At 37.2% G+C, this 23,050-nt stretch overlaps 1 protein-coding gene across 8 annotated transcripts; it reads left to right on the top strand.

Moving 5' to 3' along the window:
- Positions 1 to 5,686: 5,686 nt before the first annotated feature.
- LOC148881010 (uncharacterized) lies at positions 5,687 to 21,126 on the top strand. 8 transcript variants are annotated; one of them, XM_088963197.1, is made up of 15 exons: positions 5,724 to 5,817; positions 7,765 to 7,862; positions 8,063 to 8,219; positions 8,747 to 8,981; positions 9,095 to 9,169; positions 10,165 to 10,262; positions 10,792 to 11,020; positions 11,196 to 11,270; positions 14,849 to 14,946; positions 15,197 to 15,332; positions 15,490 to 15,603; positions 17,278 to 17,605; positions 19,579 to 19,793; positions 20,029 to 20,087; positions 20,383 to 21,126. In XM_088963197.1, exons 3-13 carry the CDS (start codon positions 8,115 to 8,117, stop codon positions 19,757 to 19,759), a joined length of 1,674 nt encoding a protein of 557 aa, XP_088819323.1. In that variant the 5' UTR covers positions 5,724 to 5,817; positions 7,765 to 7,862; positions 8,063 to 8,114; the 3' UTR covers positions 19,760 to 19,793; positions 20,029 to 20,087; positions 20,383 to 21,126. The 8 variants fall into 8 exon arrangements, with proteins under 8 accessions (XP_088819325.1, XP_088819323.1, XP_088819327.1 ...); XM_088963201.1 differs by having other exon boundaries at positions 5,755 to 5,817; positions 8,747 to 8,887; XM_088963198.1 differs by lacking the exon at positions 5,724 to 5,817 and having other exon boundaries at positions 7,101 to 7,862; positions 20,383 to 20,790; positions 20,941 to 21,126.
- The last annotated feature ends 1,924 nt before the right edge of the window (positions 21,127 to 23,050 follow it).

The following is a 23,050-nucleotide window of genomic DNA, read 5'->3' as shown; positions in this document are numbered from 1 at the left end:
TGGTGCCCAATTGTCACTTGGTATGATGAAATCCATGGAATTGTAGGCCAATGGATTTCATGTGCACCTTGCTCTACCCCAACCCCTACTCCCATGTACTTGTGCAGTTGTGCCAAGTAAGGATTACAATGAGTTAAGCTAAAATTAGAAATTTAATTTGTGCAATTGAAAATGAAAAATCAGTAAATGAAAACTATATCACAAGACTTTTATGTTTCATAGCAATTTTAGTAGAGCCATTAGCACAACCTCTGGTTAGGGATGGCAAGTTCCACTTTGGTAGGTATTCATCTAGTTGGGGTGGATTTCTTTGTTTGGAAAAAAAAATGTTGGGGCAGGGATGGATCTTAGTATTTTTACAATCGGTTAACAGTACCCCACGTGCTTATATTATAGTTTATTATTGTAAGGCATAGGAACTTATGTATTATATGTTGAATTCAATAATGTTTTGATATTATGTAAAAAATAATTAATAATTTATGTATTTTATACATTTCAGTTAAATAATTGAAATTTTTTATATTTATTCATGTTATTTTGCTTATTTATCACTTGAATATAATAAAAAATAGATACGCATTTTAGATTGATGCATCAACACAACGTCTTGACCTGCCCCTAGGGGTGCTCACGGCTTGGTTAACTGAATCGTGTGTAGAGATAAAGAGAGTTAGCCGATGAGGCTATTTTTGTATTTTTACCTCTTGTTCTATTTTATTTTATCTTGTACACTATTTATTCTATTGTACACTAAGGACAATTTGGTCCTTTTATAATTTAATATAAATATCTTTTTTAGGGTGTTGATCTCTCCATTGGACACATCCACAAATCTGTTGTTGTCTCTCCTTTTTCCTGGGTTTACAGACTTAGATCAGACTCTGACATAGTATCAGAGCAGGTCACGATTTGATCTATTGAGCTCACTTCTTTGTCTTTTGAATCTTTTGGCATCTAGGGGTCTTCCTAACAATACTTGGGAACCCTTTAGTGCCCTAAAATATTCTCTCCCAAGGTTGTTTCAACCAAACCTTGATAGATCTGAAATTTGGAAGTCTACGCCACCATATTTACTTCTTTTCTTTGATCTGCACTTGGAGACATCAGATATGCTTGAAACTCAAGATATAGTGTCTCCCAATGGAGTTCTTGTGATCTTCTTCAGCCTGGTTGAAATCGGTTTGGTTTAAGAAGAGTTTTATTCTTGTCTTGGTTCAACATACTGTGATAGTTTCCTTTTCTGGACATTTGAGTGAAAGGTACCTTCCCATCATCATATCTTCTTCAATTTCCAATATCAGTCTTGGAAATCATCAAATTTTTTTATGCTAATGGCTTCGAAAAGAATGGATGTCCTTCCTGTTAAATTTAATGGATCAAACTACGCATTGTGGAAGTTTAACTTCTAGTTTCACATTGAGGCAAATGGTATTTGGGGCTATTTAGATGGAACTACACCTAAACCTGATGACTCGGACATTAAGGCTTTAAATTAGTGGAAATTTGATAATGCAAAGATTGCATCATGGATTCTTGGATCGGTTGAGGTTGACATCGCCATTCCTATGAAAGGTTATAGAATAGCTTATGAGATGTATGAGTATCTCGAGAAGGTATCTCAATAGTTGAACACCTTTAGACAGTACCAAATAAAAGTTGATATTTTCTCATACTATCAGGGAGAGAGAAAAGTCCAGGAATACTATGTAAGGTTTATTATCTTCTGGACAAAATATGAATTAGTACACATGGGAAAGGATCTGTCGGATCGTTGCGTGAAGTATATGAAGGAACACTTTGATAGAAAGAAGGTTATGCATTTCCTGATGCATATCAGACCTGGCTTTGAAATTATCAGATCTAATATCCTGAGCTGAGGACTTCCTGATTTAGATACTATTCTTTGAGAAACTTTGAGAGCTGAAACCAGATTTACTACACAGACCACACTCGATGGGAGGAAAGACTCCAACATTGATGTTGTTTTCCTAGCAACTAAATCAAAAGGGAATAAGGATTTCTCCCAAATTCAATGTTATGAATGCAAAGAGTTTGGACATGTTGTTTCACATTATAAGAAGAATAATGCATGCACTTATTGCAAGCAGAAGGGGCATATCATTACAGAATGTCCAATTCTGCCACCAAAAGGAAATGGGTCTAATCATAAGAAAGGGTCTTATAAAGCCTATCAGATATCCATAGAGAATTCAGATGCCTTATCTACCATTACTTCAATGGCTTCACAGAATGATACTTTTGGTGGTATTTCTAAAGAACGGATTCGGTAGCTCATGTCCTCGGCTAGCTCTTTCACTTTCTCAGCTATTGGCCTGTCTAGTACATTTTCTAATTCAGATGCCCCATCTACCATTACTTCAGTGGCTTCACAAAATGATACTTCTGGTGGTATTTCTAAAGAATGGATTCGGCTGCTCATGTCTTCAACTATCTCTTTCGCTTTCTCAGCTATTGGGATGTCTAGTAAGTCTTCTACCTTCTGCCCTTCATCAAACCACCTTTGATTATAGACCCTGGTGCATCTAATCACGTGACAGGGGCCTCCATTGGTCAGTCTCTTAAACCCCATCTTTCTAATAGACTTATTGTTATTGCAAATGGTGAAAAACTATATATACTTGACTGTGATGATTTACAATTATCTACCTCTATGTCATTTTACTTTCACCTACCCAAGACCTTAACCATTAATTTGATTTATGTTGCTCAAATTGTGGAAGATAGTAACATTGTCTTGTTTTTCTCTAATGGTTGTTTGGTACAAGACTTGCAAACTAGGGAGGTAAAGGGGAAGGGGCATAGACTGGGCCGACTGTTTTCTCTAGAGTTTGAGAAAAAGAAAGTTGATTCAATTTCTACTTCTTGTTTACTCTCTACTACATCTAGTTTTGAATCTTTTAGTTGTAATAATGACTGGAACTTGTAGCATAGACGCTTCGGTCATCCTTTTTCTAAGAAACTTGATTATTTGTTTGCTTCTGTTAGTTTACCGAGTTCTACTGCTTCCTTTAAGAATGTTAATAAATCTTGAATTACTTGTTGTTTGAGCAAAAGCCGTATTTTACCCTTTCCTTCTCATTCTGAGCATGCAACAGTTCCTTTTTATTTAATGCATATCTCCAATTACTTCTATATTGGGATTCAAATTTTTTGTTACTTTCATTGATCACTACACTCGTTTCACTTGGATTTATTTTCTCTACAAGAATTCTAAAGTTTGTTATATATACAAACTATTTCAATCTTATTTAAGGAAAAACATGTCCTATGATCCGATTCGAGGGGAGAGTAATTTGATGGGGATTTTCAGGCTTATTTGCAACAACAGGAAATCCAATCCCAAAAATCCTGTCCTAGTACTCCTCAACAAAATGGAATAGCAGAATGAAAGAATAAACACATCCTAAGTGTAGTTTGGACCCTTTTGCAAGACTTTCATGTTCCTTCTTGGTTTTGGGTAGAAGTGGCCAGCACTGCTGTGTATTTAATAAATCTTCTTCTATCATCTGTTCTAAATCACACTTCTCTCTTCTAGTCCCTTTTTCACAAACCTCCAAACCTATCATTGCTCAAAGTTTTTTATTGTGTTTGTTTCGTTCATCTTCCATCCCATGAACGCACCAAGTTGACTGTACAGGCAGTTGTATGTGCCTTTGTGGGGTACAGTCCTGACTACAAGGGATTCCTTTGTTATGAGCATATTGTTAAATTTCATGCTCCTTCTGTTTCTTTATTGCATAGCTTTGATTCGATAGACCTTTCAAATGCTTTGACATCACCCATGCAGTAACTTCAGACCTACTTCAAAAGACAAAAGTCTACATCAACTCCTATGCCCCTTTTGTCTTCTCCAACATCAGTTGCTGATCTAGTTACACCATCAATTCTTAGAAGTTCTCCTAATCCACCACCTAAACCCACTGCACCCACTTTGCGCTGTTCTTTTAGAAGTTCCCGCCCTCCTGACCACTATGGTTATTCCTTAAACCATAGTTCCTTTTCTGTTGTTTTATTCACCATAGATATTCCCAAGACTTATCAACAAGCTATAGAAATTCCTCATTGGAAAGATTCCATGGACTCTGAGATCCAAGCCCTTTTTGAGAATGACACCTAGGATTTGGTTAAAGCTTTTCCTGAAGCCTCTCTCATTGGGAGTCACTGGGTTTACTCAGTAAAGTTGAAGTCAAATGGAGTCTAGATAGGTATAAAGCTAGACTTGTTGCTTAAAGGCTATAAACAGGAATATTGGATAGACTGTGAGGAGAGACCTTTGCTCTTGTAGCCAAGATGACTACGGTCAAACTTTTGTTAGCCATTTTTATAGTTAAATATTGTACAATTCATCAGATGGATGTGAAGAATGCATTCCTATATGGGGAATTGAAGGAAACTATTTACATGAAACCACCCCTGGATATGGTACAGATCCTCAGCTTATTTGTCATATCAAGAAGTCATTATATGGCCTGAAACAGGGCTCGATTTGAGAAATTGAGATCTGTGATCACTAATGCTAAATTTATCCAAAGCTCTTCTGATCATTCACTTTTCACCTTACATCGGAATTAGGGTGTGACTCTTCTTCTCCTATATGTTGATGATATAATCATTACATGGAATGATGTAGAAGGGACCACTGATCTGAAATAACTCTTTAGTGATTCTTTTAAGATGAAGGATTTGGGCCTTTTAACTTATTTCTTGGGACTTGAGGTTAGTCGTAATTCCCATGACTATTTTGTTAATCAGCATAGGTATGCAATGGATCTTGTCAAAATGGATAATCTCAGTGACTCCAAGACTGTTGATACTCCCTTAGAGGTTAATTTGAAACTAAGCAAGGATGATGGTTCTTCTCTTAAAGATCCTATTCTTTACCGACAATTAGTAGACAGCTTAATATATCTCACGATGACTCAGTCGGATATATCATATGTAGCCCATATAGTAATCCAATTTGTGTCATCTCTATGACAACCCCACATGTATGTAGTCCATCGAATTATTAGGTATCTGAAGGGAACCGTATCTCATGGCTTCCACTTCTCCTCCTCTTCATCTATCAGCCTTAATGCCTATGTTGATGCTGATTAGCTGGTTGTCTGGACACTCGAGTTAGCCGAGGAGGCTATTTTTGTATTTTTACCTCTTACTGTATTTTATTTTATCTTGTACACTAAGGACAATTTGGTCATTTTATAATTTAATATAAATATCTTTCTTAGGGTGTCGATCTCTCCATTGGACACACCCACAAGCTACAAACCTACTGTTAGTCTCTCCTTTTTCCTAGGTTTACAAATTTAGACCAAACTCTAACATTGTGGGCCTATTTTTGAAATTGAACCGGTATCACCAATTTCTGGAAAATTGGTAACCGAAATCAAACCAAAACCGATTAATTAACAATTGACTGGTCTAGTTAACCGTCAGTTCAATTTGGTGTTTTTTTTGGTTTTTTATATTTATAGTATGTACTATAAAAATTATATAAATATATAATAAAAACTAGAAATGTATATAAAATATTATATTTTAAATAATAAATAATATTATATATTATACATTAATTGGAAGAACCGATACCTTTCATTTTTTTAAGGATAAATTACAAAGAACCCCATGTACTATGACCGTGAGACAAAGCCCCCTTCGTTAGCTTTTCTTGAAATCCGTTATTGCAATATTTTTTAATCCCGTAATAAGGACAATTGGGAAAGACCACTTCGTTAGCTTTCCGTTGAAATCCGTCGTCTTTCCCGACCTCACAATGCACGAACAGCAATGGCGGTATCCCTTTTACATCAGATTCCTTCACATTTCTATCTGCTTCTCTCTCCCCCGATTTCTCTTCTACCCCTTCCCCTTTCTCTCCTCCCATTTCTCTTCTCTTTCATTTACGCCCAGTTGGTTTCAACAACAGCCCAATTCCACGGCCGTGAGCAAGTAGGCGATTCTCCTAAGGTTGAAGTTGAGGTAGTGATCTGCTGTTACCAACCGTTTCTCGAAATAGCAGTGGGGATGTATGGATTTGCAATGATCAAAAGTGTTGCGGTCCACGGCTTTGCTCTGCCTATCTCCGGCGTGGTCCTCTGCTCGTCTCTATTCTTTTTCTCTTCTGGCCCTCCTGAAGCTGCATTAGACATCTTCTGATTATTTTATGGACTGCCGGGATCGTTGCTTGTTCATGAGATTTGCTTATTAATGTTATTAGTAAATAAGTGATTCTTGTTCATTACTTCATTTTTGTATTTTCTCTGTTTCGGATTTCAGATTCATGAATACGATTATGTAATAGCATGTTGAGACTTGAGTTTCCGGCATAGTACCCTGGATATTGTTTCTGGCAAGTTTTACACTGGCCAAGCTCAACTGGTATAGTACCCTGAATATCGTTTTCGGCAAGTTTTATTGCAATCAGGTTCTGACACCTTCCCCAACTCGGTGAGAGCTCCCCATTCAACTTATTGTTGCTTAGGTCAATATAATCAAGGTTTGGATACACTCCAAGGTCGGGGTCTATACTTCCTGTGAGTTGGTTTCCTTCGAGTTGGAATCTATACAAGGTTGGGCTGTTTTTCAAGCCCTCTGGTATGGGGCCTGTGAAATTGTTGCTTGCTGTAGTGAAATTCACAAGCAAACCATTGTTGCAGAGTTGTTGTGATAAGTGGCCAGAGAAGTGGTAGTTCATGTGGAAAACGGTCAACAAGGAAAGGTTTCCTATTTCTTGAGGTACTATCCCAGATAATCGATTTCTGTAGAGGCGCAAATCAATTAAACTTCTCCAAGTGCCTATGGTGGGAGGGATTGATCCAAAGAGATGATTTAGATCAAGGAACAAGTGGGTTAACTTGGTCAAATTGCCCAAAGACAGAGGGATAGTGCCTATAAGGTTGTTCCCCCGTAAAAGCAGTTTCTCCAAGTTCTTGACATCTCCTATTTCTGATGGGGTTGAACCAGATATCTAATTATTCATGAGGACTAGCTCTCTTAGACTTGTGAGGAGGGTAATCTCCCTAGGTATTATCCCAGTGAGATTATTGTATTGGAGATCAAGGTTGGTTAGTCTTGTCCAGTTGGAGAACAGATGTGGGTGTAGCTCACCGATTAAGGCGTTATTGGAAAGGTAGAGCTCGGAGAGGCTACTGAGATTGGCCAGCGATAGAGGAAGAACGCCAGAAAGCTGATTGACAGATTGGCCACCGCAACGCTTTTGATCACTGCAAATCCATACATCCTCACTGCTATTTCCTCACTACCCCAACCCCAGGCGTCAACGGTTGGTGACAGCAGATCACTACCTCAACTTCAGTCGCAGGAGAATCGCTTCTTGCTCGCGGTCCTGGAATTGGGCTGCTGTAGCTTGGGCGTTAATGAAAGAGAAGAGAAAGGGGAAGGGGAAGAAGAGAAATTGGGGGTGGGGGGGGGGAGGAAGAGAGAAATGCATATAAAGTTTGGGTTTTTGTCGTTTTGAATGTTTATGTATTATTTCTCCGTTTTTTAAATTACTGAACCGTTTCATTCAACCCGTTTTTGTCGATTTTTTTTGCTCATCCCTGCCTCCCGGCCCTCCCCACCCTGCACACGGGTTTGGATTATGAAAATCCAACCCGCTGCGGTTTGATTTCGAGGAGGGCACGGGTTGGTAGGTTTTCAACCCGTTATCATCCTTGAGTACTTCTAACTTCGGTCATGGCATTTTCAATATTTCCCGCCATATTCACTCGTACGCGGAAGGAATGACACTGAAGCTGAAAAAACATTTAGCGCAGCGATGGATGCCTCGCATTTCATCCCCTTGATGTCGGTTTCTGATGTTCGACCTCATTATCTAGGTCTTTCTCTCCTACTACACTTCCAATAATCCCACAATCTGTACACGAGCTCCATTTAGCGAAACCACTGTAACTAGAGTTCGATTTCTCCGTTCTCTGCATTCACGCTTGTTCATTTTCTTTCATTTCCCCTCCATTTCCTTATTTTTTGCAGCCACGTATCTGATATTCAATTCAAAAATTATGTTAATTCATCTCAGGTTTTTGGAATTTTGTTAATTAAAGCTCCCTTCATATCACCGATTTGTGAGCATGGGAGATGTGAAGAGATGGACCGTGACCTACACAAAACACATCAAGCAGAAGAGGAAAGTATACCAGGATGGTGTTTTAGAGTTTTATAGCTCGCTCGACAAGGTACAAACGCTCTGATGATTTTCGCCTAAAAAATGTTTTTATAATTATTTTATATTGAGGAACGAGGCATCTTATTATCTAATCTCGTATGCATGGATGCGTTACTGGTCATCTACCGCGTATTCATTCTCCCGAATATCTGGATAAGATGGAAAATGAGTCTGAATAATTTCCGGGATATCACGGCTAGGGGCTTTACTATGATGTTGTGCCGTTTGTTGATCAACAACGCAGTAACTTTAGAACCTTATGGTCTTCCCTACTTTCTGTTGCCATTAGAACGATTTATTTAAATTCGAACAGTTGTCGTCATTGGAAACGGGAAGAAAACTTCAATTACTGAAATGTGCTTGTTTGAGTGGTGTATGTAAATTGCAACTCATTTGTCTGTTTCTCTTAATTGTTAACCTTCAAAATCTAATGAAGACAATATTTTCTTATGCCTTTTCCTGTATTTTCGTTTTTTTTTTCAGTTTCCTTTTTCCTTTTTTTTCCTGATTGTGGTGGTGAGGTCTCTATATTTTCAGATCACACTTTATGATGATGGTGGGAAGCTCTTAGAGACCAGAATCTTGAAGAAGGATGAAGTAATTGGATCTGGTGAAACATTGACATTTGATGCTCATCTCGTTGACATTGGGGATCCTGAAGGAAACCATGAGCCTCTGGTATATTTAAATAATGACCAAGGAAGATATAAGAAACCAATTGAAATGACAAGGATTTTACATGGTCAAAAAGCTAGAAAGCCTACTTTTGTTGGTATCTGGTCATTTTTTTTTTCTGTTTTTTAATGGTTTCTACATGCTTATTTATTCTTGAAGTTACAAATCAAACTAGTTTGCTTTCACGCAATTGAATTCCTTGCGCTGCAGAAAACAGAAAGACTAATACAGGAAATAGTGAGACACCACCAAATTGCCCAAATATGAGACAAAACATTATCAGAGGTTAGTCTATTAGCAATTGCAGCTGTATCTACTGCATTCATTGTTCTTTGTATTATTGATTTTTGCAAGGGCGTTCTTATTAGGACAAGTACTCATTTATGCACTGCCAGTATGAGATCAAGATTCTCACTACCATTTTTTATTGTTAAGCATATTTAAGTGTTAAAGGATGTAAAAGATCAGATCTTGGTCTTTTCATGGTTGAGTGAGTGATTAGGGCCTTGGTTCAAAGTATTGATACATATCGTATGATATGTATCGGTGTTCAGGATCACATAAATGCTAAATACAAAGATTTAGGAGGTTTCTGTTGGGTTTAAATGTTAGAAACTCTCCTAATATATCCACCCTTGAACTATTGAAACTGAAAAGAAAATAAAAATAAAAATAAGGGAGTATCCATGGTTTTAGATGCTTGAAACTGAAAAGTCAGTATTAAGCATATCGATACTTCAAAGTTCGAATCATGATTGATTGGGACCTAATCTGCCAGATGTGATCTGTGTATAATTACAATATCATATTATTGTTTGTGGGTTATAATATCATCAAGAGGTGGATTGAGAGATTAAATATGCAACTTTGTGAGTATGTTTTTGATGTTAAGATGCCAAACCCTCACCTGGGTTTAAGGTGCACCAACCTAGGTGCATACAGAAGTTCACTTAAAGCAAATTATACAGAATGTGTGTACACAAGGTGAACTGCTGTTTTCACAAGGCAAAACCAAAATTTCATGTGATGGAGTTCTGAATGTATCTGCTAAGCAATTTTCTTATATATGGATGTTGTATATGTGCCAATTGAGGAGAGGATATGGGAGATCACACCCTTTAATCTATAATACATTTTTAGCCTGGTGGCCTTTTATCCAGTTTCCCTTTATTCTGTTTTTTGTATCTCTCTTTCTCTCTTTCTCTCTCAGTCCTTTCATCTTGGGTGTGTTTGGTTTTGTTCCTTTTATGGTTATTAATACTTTGTACTTTTGGATATAGAATTTCAAGCACTTTACACTACACAAATAACTCAAAAGGCAAAGAAGTATCATGATGGGATTATACAGCTTACTGTTTGTGGTTCCCAACAGCAGCAGGTTGATATGCATTATCTCTCTATCTTCTTATCTTATATACATTAACCATATTGGTCAGTTCATTTAAATTTCACCATTTTTTATCCAACTAATTTAATTTACTTTTCCTTTAATGATTCTTACTTAGATGGTACCATACATTTTTCAAAAGATTGAACATGTTTAAAAATGCCACTTGATAGTTTCTATAACTACATTCCATATTAATTTCATTAGCTTCCTTCATTATTCTGATTTGAATAAGCATGAGTAGTATCTAACCAGTAAATTATTAGAAACTTCCACTACCTACTAAGGTGTTTGTGTTGACTTGGATCCCTATCCTATGGTCTTCTAAGCATAACAAGAAACAGACTCTTTCATTGATTCTATCACTGTCCACTGTTCTTTTATTAGTTACCCAACCAGTCCTTAATGATGCCTGACTTTAACCTTGATTTTATATTAGCTTAAAATTTCAGATTTGTTTAAGGGTTTTTTTCCATGGGATAAATAGTGTTCTATTTATTTCTTTTTGGTCCACATTCAGGTCATGCTATATGATGCCAGCAGGAGGCTCTTAGACAGTAGATTCCTGAAGAAGGATGAAGTGGTTCGACCTGGTGAAAAACTAGTCTTTGATGCCTATCTGGTTGACATTGGAGATCCAGAATGGAGCCATAAGCCTCCAAAAGGCTTAAATCTCAAAGAAAGAGATGGCAAAGTAGATAAATGGATACTGCATAGAGAAAAGGCTAGACATAATTCGTCTTCTACTGGTACCTTTATTTCTATCAAGCTAAATATAGGTTTGCATAATGGTGAACTATGATATTTTTTATCTGCTTTTAAAGTGCTAAAAGGTAGGTTGGTTGAATATTTACTACTTATGCATTATTGATATGATTGCCATGTTAAAATCTAATATTTGTGCAATGACATTTCCATTGACAGACAATGGAAATACTGAGCTGAAAGATGGTGCATCAACACAAAGTCATCTTAATACTGAACAATGTATTGTAAGAGGTTAGTTCTATAAAGCTTTTATTCCATCAAATCTATTACATATTATGCTTATTATTTTAATTGTTTCTTTCATTAATATTATTTAAATACTTGAGGTTGTTTTCATCTTTTCTATATCTGGCCAGTCGTGCCAGTGGTAATGCATTTGATTTTTCATCTCTAATAGTTCACATTTTGTTGTTTTTCTCCTTGTGGATCACTTCATAAAGTAAAAAAACTAAGTTTTTCCTAGTTTTCTAGTTTTATTTACTCCCAAAACATGGTAAATCAGCATATCTAGGACAATAGTATTTCAATTGTACTAGTTTCAATACTTTCAAAAATGATACTAATATAATAAGTATTTAATAGAGAAATTTCATATCAAATTAGCAACTAAAGAAGGTCATAATCTGTTGAGGAGGTTGGCAGCCCAGCTATTCAGAAGGGAGACTTTTCTCTGACTTGTGGTGCCAGTCAAGCTTCGTTAACGCCTAGAGTGTTTGGTTCTGGTGAGGGACAAAAAGTGGTGGAGTTTGACTGGGGGAAGGGTTGGTGGGAAAGGAGGTTGATAGAGTTGGTAGTTTGGAGTTTTCTGAAAGTGGAGTTGAACCTGAGAATATTAGAGCAAACGATGTAGAAGTTTGACCTCTTTGGATAAATCGGCATCGGATTATTTCTCTTCTTGTAAGGAAGTGGTGGTCGGAAAGCTTGGTTTAGATTTGGGGCGAAGAAGGAAGATAGAGGAGAGTGAGGAGCTGGTTGGTGAGGTGGGGAGACAAAAGAAGAATCGATGTTCAAGCAATTTGCACATTATTCATGTTACTAAAATTTTCTCTCATCTGAAGGGGGTTTGATTGGGGCGGGACCAACAAAACACTATAAAAGGGTTTACCTTAGAAAAGGAGGTAAGCCAAAATTGTTGATCTCGAAGGCTTCACATGAAGCAGAGGCTCCGGAAACTTTCAGCCGAGTTATGGAGATCACCTAAGCGGAGAATCAACCTTTGCAGGTTGAAGACAGGAACTTGATTCTTTCAGCAACGTCCTAATATAAGCATCTGACAAAGTTTGGTTTGGAAGAGAGGTTGGAGTGTCCAATTGAAAATAAGAATATTGAGTCCTCTTCAAATGAGGAGATGGAGGAGAAGAAAAAAAGAGGAAATGTGGATTTGAAGAGCTTAGTAGATAGAGAAGTGGAAATCGGAAAAGTCGCTAGGCCTTTTCTTTTTGTGAGGGGAAAGTATTGTTAGGAAAGCTTTGGAAGCCTTTGAAAGGAAGAGGAGTGAAGAAAATGCGTGGAGACTGGCAGATGCTCTTGAAGGAGAAAATTGGGAGGAGGAAGGAAGCTGTGAAAAGTTTGGAGAGATTGAAGAGTAATTGTGCTCCACTGACATTTTGTGCGAATGAAGGATAAGTGTTGCCTATTGAACTTGCCTTTTGTATGTTTGCTTTGTTTTAGAATGGGTTGGAGGTCTTGTAGGGGGGCTTGTGGGGTGTTATCTTAACACCTGATTCGGTTGTATTCCTTTTCTGTTTTCCCTTTAATATAATTTTTTCTTTTACTTATCAAAAAACAAAAAAAAAATTATATGATAAAGACAAAGAGCAATAAAGGAGAAAAAGAACAAAGGTGGAGCTGCTGTTTTGTTTAATGTAAGAGAGAGAGAGAGAGAGAGAGAGAGAGAGAGAGATGAACTTGAAAAAACAAAACTTCTTTATATTTCTATTCTTTTTTCTTTTTCTCTTCTCAAAACCTTTGGATCTTTTATATTTCAATAGTAAAACTGTAAAACAAAGTATAAATGATATATAGTATATGATAGAATGTAGTAACACTCATTAGTAAGATGTAGCAACATGGATGGTATTGTAATAAGGTGTCCGCCTTGTCATTTTAGTTGCCTAGGCAGGTGCATGGTTGCTATAAGCAAAGTGTTTAGGCGGCGCACCCAGCCAAGGGCGACTAGTCACCTGGTTGACACCTTGACAACTATGAAAGTCAATTTAGGGCTGAAATTTCTAGAGAACATTTAAACTAAAAGGGCTTTGAGACATGATTGTTTTAAGGAAGTGTTTAGGAGGTAAAGTAAAGAACATTTAAACTAAAAGGGCTTTGAGACATGATTGAATCAAACTTGGTTTTCCCCAAGGTTTGATGGGGATGATTTGAAGAAGTTTCTCTCAATTTTTTAAAAGGTGTGGGGGACATTTTCCTGAAGGCACCCTTAAAATGCCCAGGGGCGCATGCTGGAAGCAGTGATGCCTCTGAGGCACACTAGAGGTTTCCGTCTCATGAACTCCTCGTACAGAAAGAAAGAAAATCTTGGAGGCTAGGAATTATTTCTAGGATTCCTAAATCACTTTAGGTTTTGAAAATCATTCATCAAATGTCATACAAGAAAATAATGTACAAAAATCATTAGCTGCAACTTTGCAAAGAAATCATTACAAAAAAATCTAGTAACATAGGCTAGATGATCAGCCAATTTGGTTTTTTGTTCTCCATAGGCCTGGAATTGCAATAATAATAAAAAAAAAGAGTACCATAATTTATCAGTTCATGATGTGGATGCCAAGGGGGAGTTCAATGTAATAGTCATTGCTGGGTGCCCAAATCAAGGGCTACCTATTCTTGATGCAAATGGATTGTCAATGCAGACTTTGATGCAACAGCAGTTGCTGGATAGCTAAACCAGGGGCAGCATTGTCATGTCCGTGTCAATTCTTGGAATCTATGGAGAATTATTTATAGAGGTTTGTTGGTTGTGGGAAAATCCATATGGGAAGTCCCTATTGGAAGAAGGTATGTGTGCTTTATATATCTTTACTATGATCAGAAATGAGGATCACCCAGCATGGAGCTGAGTCCAACTTCAGAAGACCTGATAGTTATCAACCTATAAGGAAGAAAATGGTTGCAAAATGTTCAATTATTTATTTCTTGCTATATATGCTATGCATGGAATTCAAAGCCACCACTTCATAATTTTATGCCATGTCTTTACATTGCAACAAGTTGTAAACCTGCAACCAGTTAAGGTTCAAAGTCCACCTAGTTCCTGTAGAACTTACTTGTCCTACATCAAGTTGGAGTTAAGGCCGTGTTGAGTTGAGATTTAGGTTAATAGTGAAACGTATGTTCAACTTTGAGAATGGCCATTTCATGCAAAAATGTTTTGAAGGTTAGTTCTGTATCCAGTCCCTCCCTCCCAAAATCCTGATAGCTAGTACCGACATTGGGTAATGGCCCTTTCTATGATGTTATCACTGCGAGGTTTCATTTCTGTTGGCTGTGGAACTAATTTATCATTGAATTCTGATGTCCTGAATGTTTATCATTGATAATCCAATCAACAAGCTTACTTTTAGACGGTTAAGTTACCTCTACATACAATAACCGATGTTGTTAATTTCTAGAATATCTATATGTTTACTTTCTTGTCCACAATAAATCTCTTAAAGTTAACTTACTAATACTCCCCTTAGTACATAAAATGAATTTAAGCACTAGCATGACCTAAATAAAAAAATAATCAACAGCCTTTGGTATTGCTTTATTACAATCTTTGAAGTGATGCCCTTGGTTATCTAATGCAGAGTGGCATGCCTTGTATACCACACAAATATCTCAAAAGGCAAAGAAGTATCATGATGGGATTCTTCGACTTTCAAAATCCAGTTCCCATGGAAAACAGGTTTCTTTACTCTCTCTCTCTCTCTAAGTGGTTTAGACAAGTCAATTAGCTAATAGGAGTTTAGCACAGGCACTGAGCAACACAAGTGGGGCACCAAACAGAATAAGATGACTTTGTCATAGTAGTAATCCATTTTGACATGCTCTGCTAATTTCATTTTCTTTTTTCTGCGTTGGCAGTTAAAGGTAGTATCAAGGAGTACAATGAACTTCTATCATGCGTTTTGTTTACTAATTCTCTTGTGTGTCAGGCTATTTTGTTAAGTGAAGATGGAAAAGTCCTGAGCTGTAAATATCTTAACTCATCAACAGATGTGAAAACTGGAAGTGCATTTGTATTGACAAATTATGTAGTTGAGATTGGTGAATTACGACCTCTCCAGGAAGGTAAACAACAAATCTCTTCAGTCCTCATTGACAAATTATGCATTTATATGATTCATTTAAAATTGACTGTAATGTATTTATATCTTTCCTTTTTATTGTATTTATCTCCTTATGGATTTCTTATTTCCTGCTAAAGATGTGTTGCTTCAATATACAGGAGAACTCCAAACTATTGTTTCTTCTAGGAAAGATGAAGATTATAATTCCAGCAGATCAGGTGTTGGCAACCGTGATCTATGTGGGAAGGTCCCTAGGAGTGCAATACGTGATGGTTTGTCCATTTCACTTGATTGGTCACTCAAAGAATATCTCTCTAGCATTGTTTTCTTGGCTTAATTTGAGTGCCTTTTTGCATTTCCTCATCCTTGGTATGTCAGAAAACTCCTCATGCATGTTCTTATCTCTTGCAAGTACTCTATGCTGAGTGGAATAGTCATCATCATCATCTAAGCCTTAACTAAATGGGGTTGGCTACATGAATCCTGTTTTGTCACTCCTTTCTGTTTAATGTCATATCCAGTGTTAAATTATGAGCACTTAAATCATTTCTTATACTTCAACCCATATCCTTTTGGTCTATTCCTATCCCTTCTTGGGGTAGTGGATAACTCAACTTATCAAAATACTTACCTCTAGATCTTTATGTACTCAGTACCAAAAGGAAAGGGGCAAAAAGATCTTTTATGTTCTGATGCAAATTCAAAGTTGATTGCTTTCATCTAAAGTATATAAATGTGCCCTGCTGGAAAAAGAGGGCCATAAACTTGTAGGAATTTAAATAAAAAAGGATGTATTATTGGTTCCCTAACTGTATCAATTAAGGAAGCTCCATAATTGGCTGTACTGTACACGTTTCTGCCATGTGGAGCAATACTTGGGGCAATCCAGACTGCTTATTAATTAGTGGATCCTCTAGATCAGCCATGTGTTTGCTCCTGCAGTCCATGTCAATCCTACACCCCACCTTGTCTCAGAGACCAGACTCATAGTGGCATGCAAACTGTTTAGTCACTTTAGATTCCCCCATAATAATGAATTTATTTTGGACGTGGGTATTTTTGGGAATCAAAAGCTACCCCATGAATTTAGTACTAAAAACAAGTTGCCACATGGAAGATTCCTTGGTTTATTAAGATTCTTGTTCAAGTGGCCCAGTCTGTGTTTCAAAAGCAAGTAGCACAACTAAAGTACAAGGGGTTCTTAGAGCTTGAGCTCAAGGCAATGTATGAGCCTTAACAAAGGCGTCACTTTTGAAAAAGAAAACAAATGAAAAATTATATACACAAAAATATCCAGGGATGAAGTTTGAAGGTGATAAAAATGTTTCAGAAGTATATTAGCTCAGTTGTTGGTTAGAGTATTGCATATTTGCATTATTAATATCTTTTTTTTTTTCATCCAGACAGTTTTTAAAGTAAAAAATACGAAAGTAAAAGTATTCCACATGCTTTGTACTTAGGTACTATTAAAAGTATGAAGTACAAAGTACCACCAAACAAGGCCTTAATTGTTTGAACTCTAAGCACCTTAAGTACACCCTACAATATGGTGATTTATATTTAACATCAAATTTGAGGTTAATTCATCAAAACATGGCAACAACCCAGGGGAGGTGCACCTAGGTTCAAGAGGTATGCACCACACAAAATGAGGCTTATCTTTGTTCTTATGCATGTCCAAAGGCACACCTTTTAGAACACTGGATCCAACTAGAAGATAGTTTTAGAATATCCAATTATTTCAGCTTCTGCATGTGTTGAAGATTTCCATTCATCCTCATGTATGGTCTGTTAATTATACTATTGCTTACAGAAACCCAATTTCTGATGTAAATGACTTGATTGGATTACTTCATAAATCCTTTACAAAATAGGTCGTAGTTTTCATCTTTATTAAATGCTGCATGGATCTTATATGCTTGTACTCTATATTCTTGGTTGTGCAGCACACCAGATTTTATCCATTCTTAAAAAGCCAATGGCTCAGGAAGGTGTTGCCCCCACCAGGACCCCTGTGGGGCAGGCACATTCTTCACAATCTCCAGATGTACTCCAATTTTGTCTTCAGTGTCAGCTACCTGCAGAAACTGCACAAGAGGCAAACTTGTCAAAGAGGAACACAGTAGATGATCATGAGGGTAACTCTAGAAATTTGAATAGAGAAAGAACTAGCCCAATGAATACCAACAAAAGTGAGGAAACTTTTGCAACGGACATCTACTTGATGGATCCTGACAGTAGAGGGGAATTACAAACAGAAGCTCTCTCGCATGGGTATGTACATGACCTTATAGTTTCAAATTGGAGGCTGAGAGCAGCCACTTCGTGCAATAAATATACATAAATAAAACATGCCAAAGATTAGGTTTGTATCCAGCCCACCCCTCCCAAGACCCCTGGATAGCCAGGACCAATATTACCTATCGGGTAATGGCCCTTTTGTTTTTCAATTGTTATTGAAATATATGTCACTAAATGATTCTATTTTAATTATTTGAGAGTTCTTTAGTATCAAAATGGAAACTTCTGGGCAATATCGGAAAACTGCAATAGTATTTAGGTTTGGCTGTATATATTGAAGACTCTGTAACATGGACTACCATCACATACATGAATTTAAAAGAGGTGCAAAAATGGGCTTGAGCCTAATGCTTGAGCCTTGAGCCCCAACTGAGTCTGAGGTCAAGTTTGATTTGGCCAACCTAAGCACAGGGGGATGGGGTTTGCATATAATTTCCCAAACACAATTCAGGGTGGGCTTTCCTTGATCTTAAACGGGGGTAGAGAAAATATTTTTGTCTCAAACCAGGGACGGGGTGGGGATGGGATTTGCATATAATTCCCTGAACCCAATGGTAAATTAGTAAAATACCCCTAGGTTTAATGATAATTTGTAAAATACCCATGAGTTCCCCCAATTTCTTAAAACCCTAGGATCCCATAATTCATTTTCATTTCTAAAATACCCAAATTTCCATAATCCAATTCATAAAATACCCCTAAATTCCCATAATCCTATTGTTAAAATACCCCCCAAATTAGTTGTATTTTTAGGTGGTTTCCTCGGAGTGGGGATGGTAAGGTATCCTGGCTACAGGGCAAGGAGAGGGAGGGGGTGCCCCACCCTGTTGCCATTCCTAGTCAGTCAGGCTCAGGTGGGCTTATTAGGTCCAATGTATTAAAGAAATCGCTAAACCTATTTAACACAAAAAATTTAAACCATTAAATAGAAAATTGTATATTTTGTATATATGTATGCATGTATGTAGTTGGCTGGGCTTAGACTACCCAAGGGCTAGGCCTGGGCTCAGTCCAGAAAATAAAAAGCCCAGGGTTTTGGACCCAGCCCATATCAAGGACCAAAAATCTAAGCCCATCCCATTTAAAATTCCGGGCTCAGTTGCTCCCGGCTTGGGTTGGGTCTGCCCCAGTTGCACCCCCCCTAATTTCAGAAAATATCTGGTGTTATACAGTGCACCTAAACGGGGTCACTACATGAATGAGTTTTGCCTTTCTTATTTCAAATTGCGAATTTTAGTTCATAAGTTGGTGTTTCAACCTATATTCTTCTTCTGCCTTTCTCTAACTTTTCTAGAACTTTCAATCTGCATTAAATTAATCATTGGTAATTCAGTAGGGTTGTTTGTAAAGTTAAAATTGCGATAGGTACGATGAACATGCTCTTCAAGATGCATGCATTCTATTGGAAATATTAAGATCATTAAACACATATTAAAGAAAGTGTACAATGTTCCGTTTCAGGTTAGGTTGGCATTTGGTTACCCAAGTTGGTGCTTTTCAATTTTAAGTATTTGTTAGTTCACTTCTTAATGGAGTTTGTCAAATAAAATATAGTGCTTTACTGTTTATTTAAATCTTATCATTTGCTCGATTTCTTGTTTAGAGGAATCACCCGATTAATAATGAGTTAATCTTGTTAAGTGATCTTTGAGCTTCCAAATACATGGATTCTGTAATCCACAGGGATCCGCTTTACTTCACACAAACTTCAATTCCTCAAAACACCCTGGATTGCAGGATCCACGGTATTGGAACACGCGAACCATTTAATATTGCTAAATCACGAGTTTTGAAATTGTCCGACAATGTGAACAATATTAGTTACTAACAAATCCAGCTTTGCTTGTGGTATGACTAGAGACTATCGTGAATCTAGTTGTCACTTGTACTCATGATTTGCAATTCCACTAATTTATCCTGTGGACTATTTTGACTTTTTATTGCAGCACAGCAGCTTCCAACACCTTGACACCAAAGTCTTACTCGGGGTTAACCGATGAAAGTACAACAATCTCAGCCTCCTCTTTTATGGCGCCTCAAGTTTCAAATGTTGTGTTGGATTTGAATGACGATTCCGGGCCACCAAGTTCGTCAATGCCACAAGATTCCTCAAGTGGGAATACTTAATTTCGCATGCTTTATGAACTTGCTTCGTCATAAGGCAAGGACTACGTTGATACTTCACTCTATGATCTAGTCGTTGGTTTTGTACTCTTACTACTTTAATTTGATTGATTGCTAATATGCGGAGTTGGGCTTGGTGAGAGTCTGTGGGTTGCGAAACCACCGGTTCAGAACCTGTCTTTGTCCACTAACCGACGAAAAAAAAAACTAACCTGCTCACCTACCAAGGAATAAAAACGAATGAGAATCTGACGGAAAATGAATTTTTACAGAATCCAATTGCAGCGAGAGTCGAATCCTCAAGGATTTGCATGGTGAACATACCAACCAGGTTCGAACCTTTATAAGCTTTACCATTCTTATTCAATATGATCACCTTATCAAAATTTCGTGCTCGTTTGCTTTGGTTTTCTTTAATTTAGAGGCTAAAACTTGTCACTGTTATGGTACTATTTAATCTCTTGTTTGGATACCTCCCATCCTGCTCAACTTCTGGACAGATAACGAAACCGTATCCTTTCTTTCATCAATAAAAGCTTTGATTCATTAGAACAAACTCATTTTTTTAGATCTTGGCGCTTTTGCTTAGTTTAACAAGTTATTATGTTGTGTTTCGATTTGTGTAGCCTTGTATAGACAACATATGGAATGATGGGCCAAAGTGCAAGGAGGCTGCTGCTCTGGATTCATCAATTTTGATCACCGTTGACACGTCTTCTCGTGGCCCTACTCACTATAAAAGTGAGAGCTCCGATTCCGAGGAACTCAACATCATACCCAAGGGAAACGTGGACAAAGATGACTTCCCAACTTTTGATCTGGGATTTTGATTGTTGAATCATGAATGTGGTCTATATAATACACACTATTATGTCTAAATATTGGTTAGCCGCTACCATCGTTGGTTCATTTCAAAAGCCATCGACGAAGGTGAGACGATAATCATGATGCGTTTGACGGTGGTGACTGGTGGCGTCCAAGTTCCAAGTTCCAACCTTGGATCATGATTGATTATATTGTCTAATTTGCACGAGGTAAACAAAGGCTCTCTTTCTCTCTCTCACTACCCCTTTATATTTTAGTAGATTTCAGATCTGCGCCCTACAGTATTCTACAGCACATTTCTGCTATGTATTGAAAACATCTCCCGATAATGACAACAGACGTAAACTTTTGTTTTTTAGTGATAGGCGGATAACGGATTAGTGGATTAAGACTTGAAGAGAACTTGAACACCCAGATTTTTGTAGCATCTACATCATATACCCACAGACTTCCCCAACTTTTATTAGCCGAAAACCTATAGCTCGTTGGATTCAATAATAAATAGTTTGAAAGAGAAAATAAAACGCATTTTTGGATTTGATTTCTGAATTTTCTTGTGTTTTATTTTTCGTGTACTTTCATGAGATCCGTGATGGATGCCCGATTGGCCCATTCCATGTGTATAAGATGTCGAGTTGGACATATTAGGATTTTGGGTTGACTTTATTGTGGGTCGGTCCAAAGTAACGTTTGTAGATTTGGGCTTGGCCGAATGGTAATTGGATATGTAATCCTTCATTTTTTATAGAAAACAAGATGCCAATTCTTAAATCGCATCCCATTAGGATTTAGAACAAACGACAAAAAGTACAGGATTTTGGTGGTCCAACCATGAGGACCAATCTTAGGACCAGGCACTAGCATCGAATATGTTGCAATGGATCGATTCCTATGCACATTTGGAGAGCTGAGTATTTTTATCGTCTCATGGTTGGGACTTTAATACTCTGATTCTGATATAGCTATGAAGAGTAACCCCGACCGCCCAACTTATCATATAGGTCAAAGTATGCTACTGAGAATCTGAGGCAAATCAGGTTGTATCTGTACTCGTTAGGATGTTATTCTCTTATGCCAAAGGAGAGGATTTTTCATACAATAGCGCGAGGTTGAATGCAACCAGGATCAAGTAAATGTAAATGTAGCAAATTTCAGTGTCGGACGCAAGATGGACTGCCTGAGTTCCATAGAAGGATCGCTCTCATTAAGTACCTTCTTGAAGGGATCGAAAGGTGCAACCCAACCACCTGACAAACACGACTAATTGGACCAATCCCAAGACTCTAAACGTAGGAACCCGTACCAACTCTCTTGAATGGGTATGTATTTAATATACCATCATCCAGGCATCCAGTCTCTTATTTACATTGCACAAAACTAGACCTGGCAATTGGGTTGGGTGGGTCGGGTTTGGGTTGGGTCAAGACATTTCGAGTTGGTTTTGGGTTGGGTTGAATCTCGGGTTGGGTTATCAAATGCTAGACCCTAATCCTAAATGTTCGGGTTAAGGTTGATCCATGGGTCAATTCAGGTAATCTTAAAAATAATTGAAATTTAAAAAAAAATAAAGAAAAAATATATAAAAATGTCAAAATTAAAGGAATTAACCTTAAAATTTTAAATATAAATAAAAAACTTGAATATTTAACAATTAAAGAGTAAAGACTAAATAAAAAAAGTTAAAGAATGGAAACTTTTAACAATGCATAAATAGTTCTGATTAGACTTAACAATCGGGTTAGCGGGTTGATTCATGACTCAACCCAAAACAACCCAGTTTTTTTCTGGGTTAGGACGAGTTGGATCATCCTCACATTCAGGTAGCTAAATATGAGATCCTAACCCTGTTTTTTCAGGTTGGGTTGGGTCAGATTTGCGGATTGGGTCAACTTCTTGCCAGGTCTACACAAAATGATGCATAGGCTTATCAAGAGTTCAAGACTCGCCCTTCAAGCAATTGGTCTTGGTTACTGGATATCTCTTAGGAGTTTTTTTTTTTTTTTTTTTTCGAAGGCTATATCTCTTAAGAGTTATGACCATAAAATTAAAATCGGACAAATTTGAATATCTGATAAATGATTTCTTAGAATTCTGACGATGGTAATTGCACAGTGCAATCTTGTTTCTGTGCATAATTGCTTTTAACCTTTTTTTCTCATCTTTTTAAGAATTTTAATTTCTCCTTTGATTTTAACAACTTAGACGTTGAGATCATATCCTAGTGTCCACTGTCCAATTCTCAGGCATTCCAAAAAGTTGTCGATATTTGAAACGAGGCGAACACCACATCAGCACATCAGTACATCACCCATTTTCATTTCTTCTGTTGCCGAAGACCAAAAGCAGAAGCAACATGCGATAATCATAGCGGCAAGTATGACCTATACAAAGTAAAGTTGTCAATATTTAATTATAGTATTAAATTTTTAGAATTACCTTTAATTATTTTATGGACAAGTAAACCATATT

This window comes from Nelumbo lutea, chromosome 1, assembly GCF_056320005.1.
Source record: "Nelumbo lutea isolate HS-2025 chromosome 1, American lotus-T2T, whole genome shotgun sequence".
Taxonomy (NCBI): Eukaryota; Viridiplantae; Streptophyta; class Magnoliopsida; order Proteales; family Nelumbonaceae; genus Nelumbo; species Nelumbo lutea.
The sequence above is the reverse complement of the archived record's forward strand: the minus strand, read 5'-3'. Positions and strand labels throughout refer to the sequence as shown.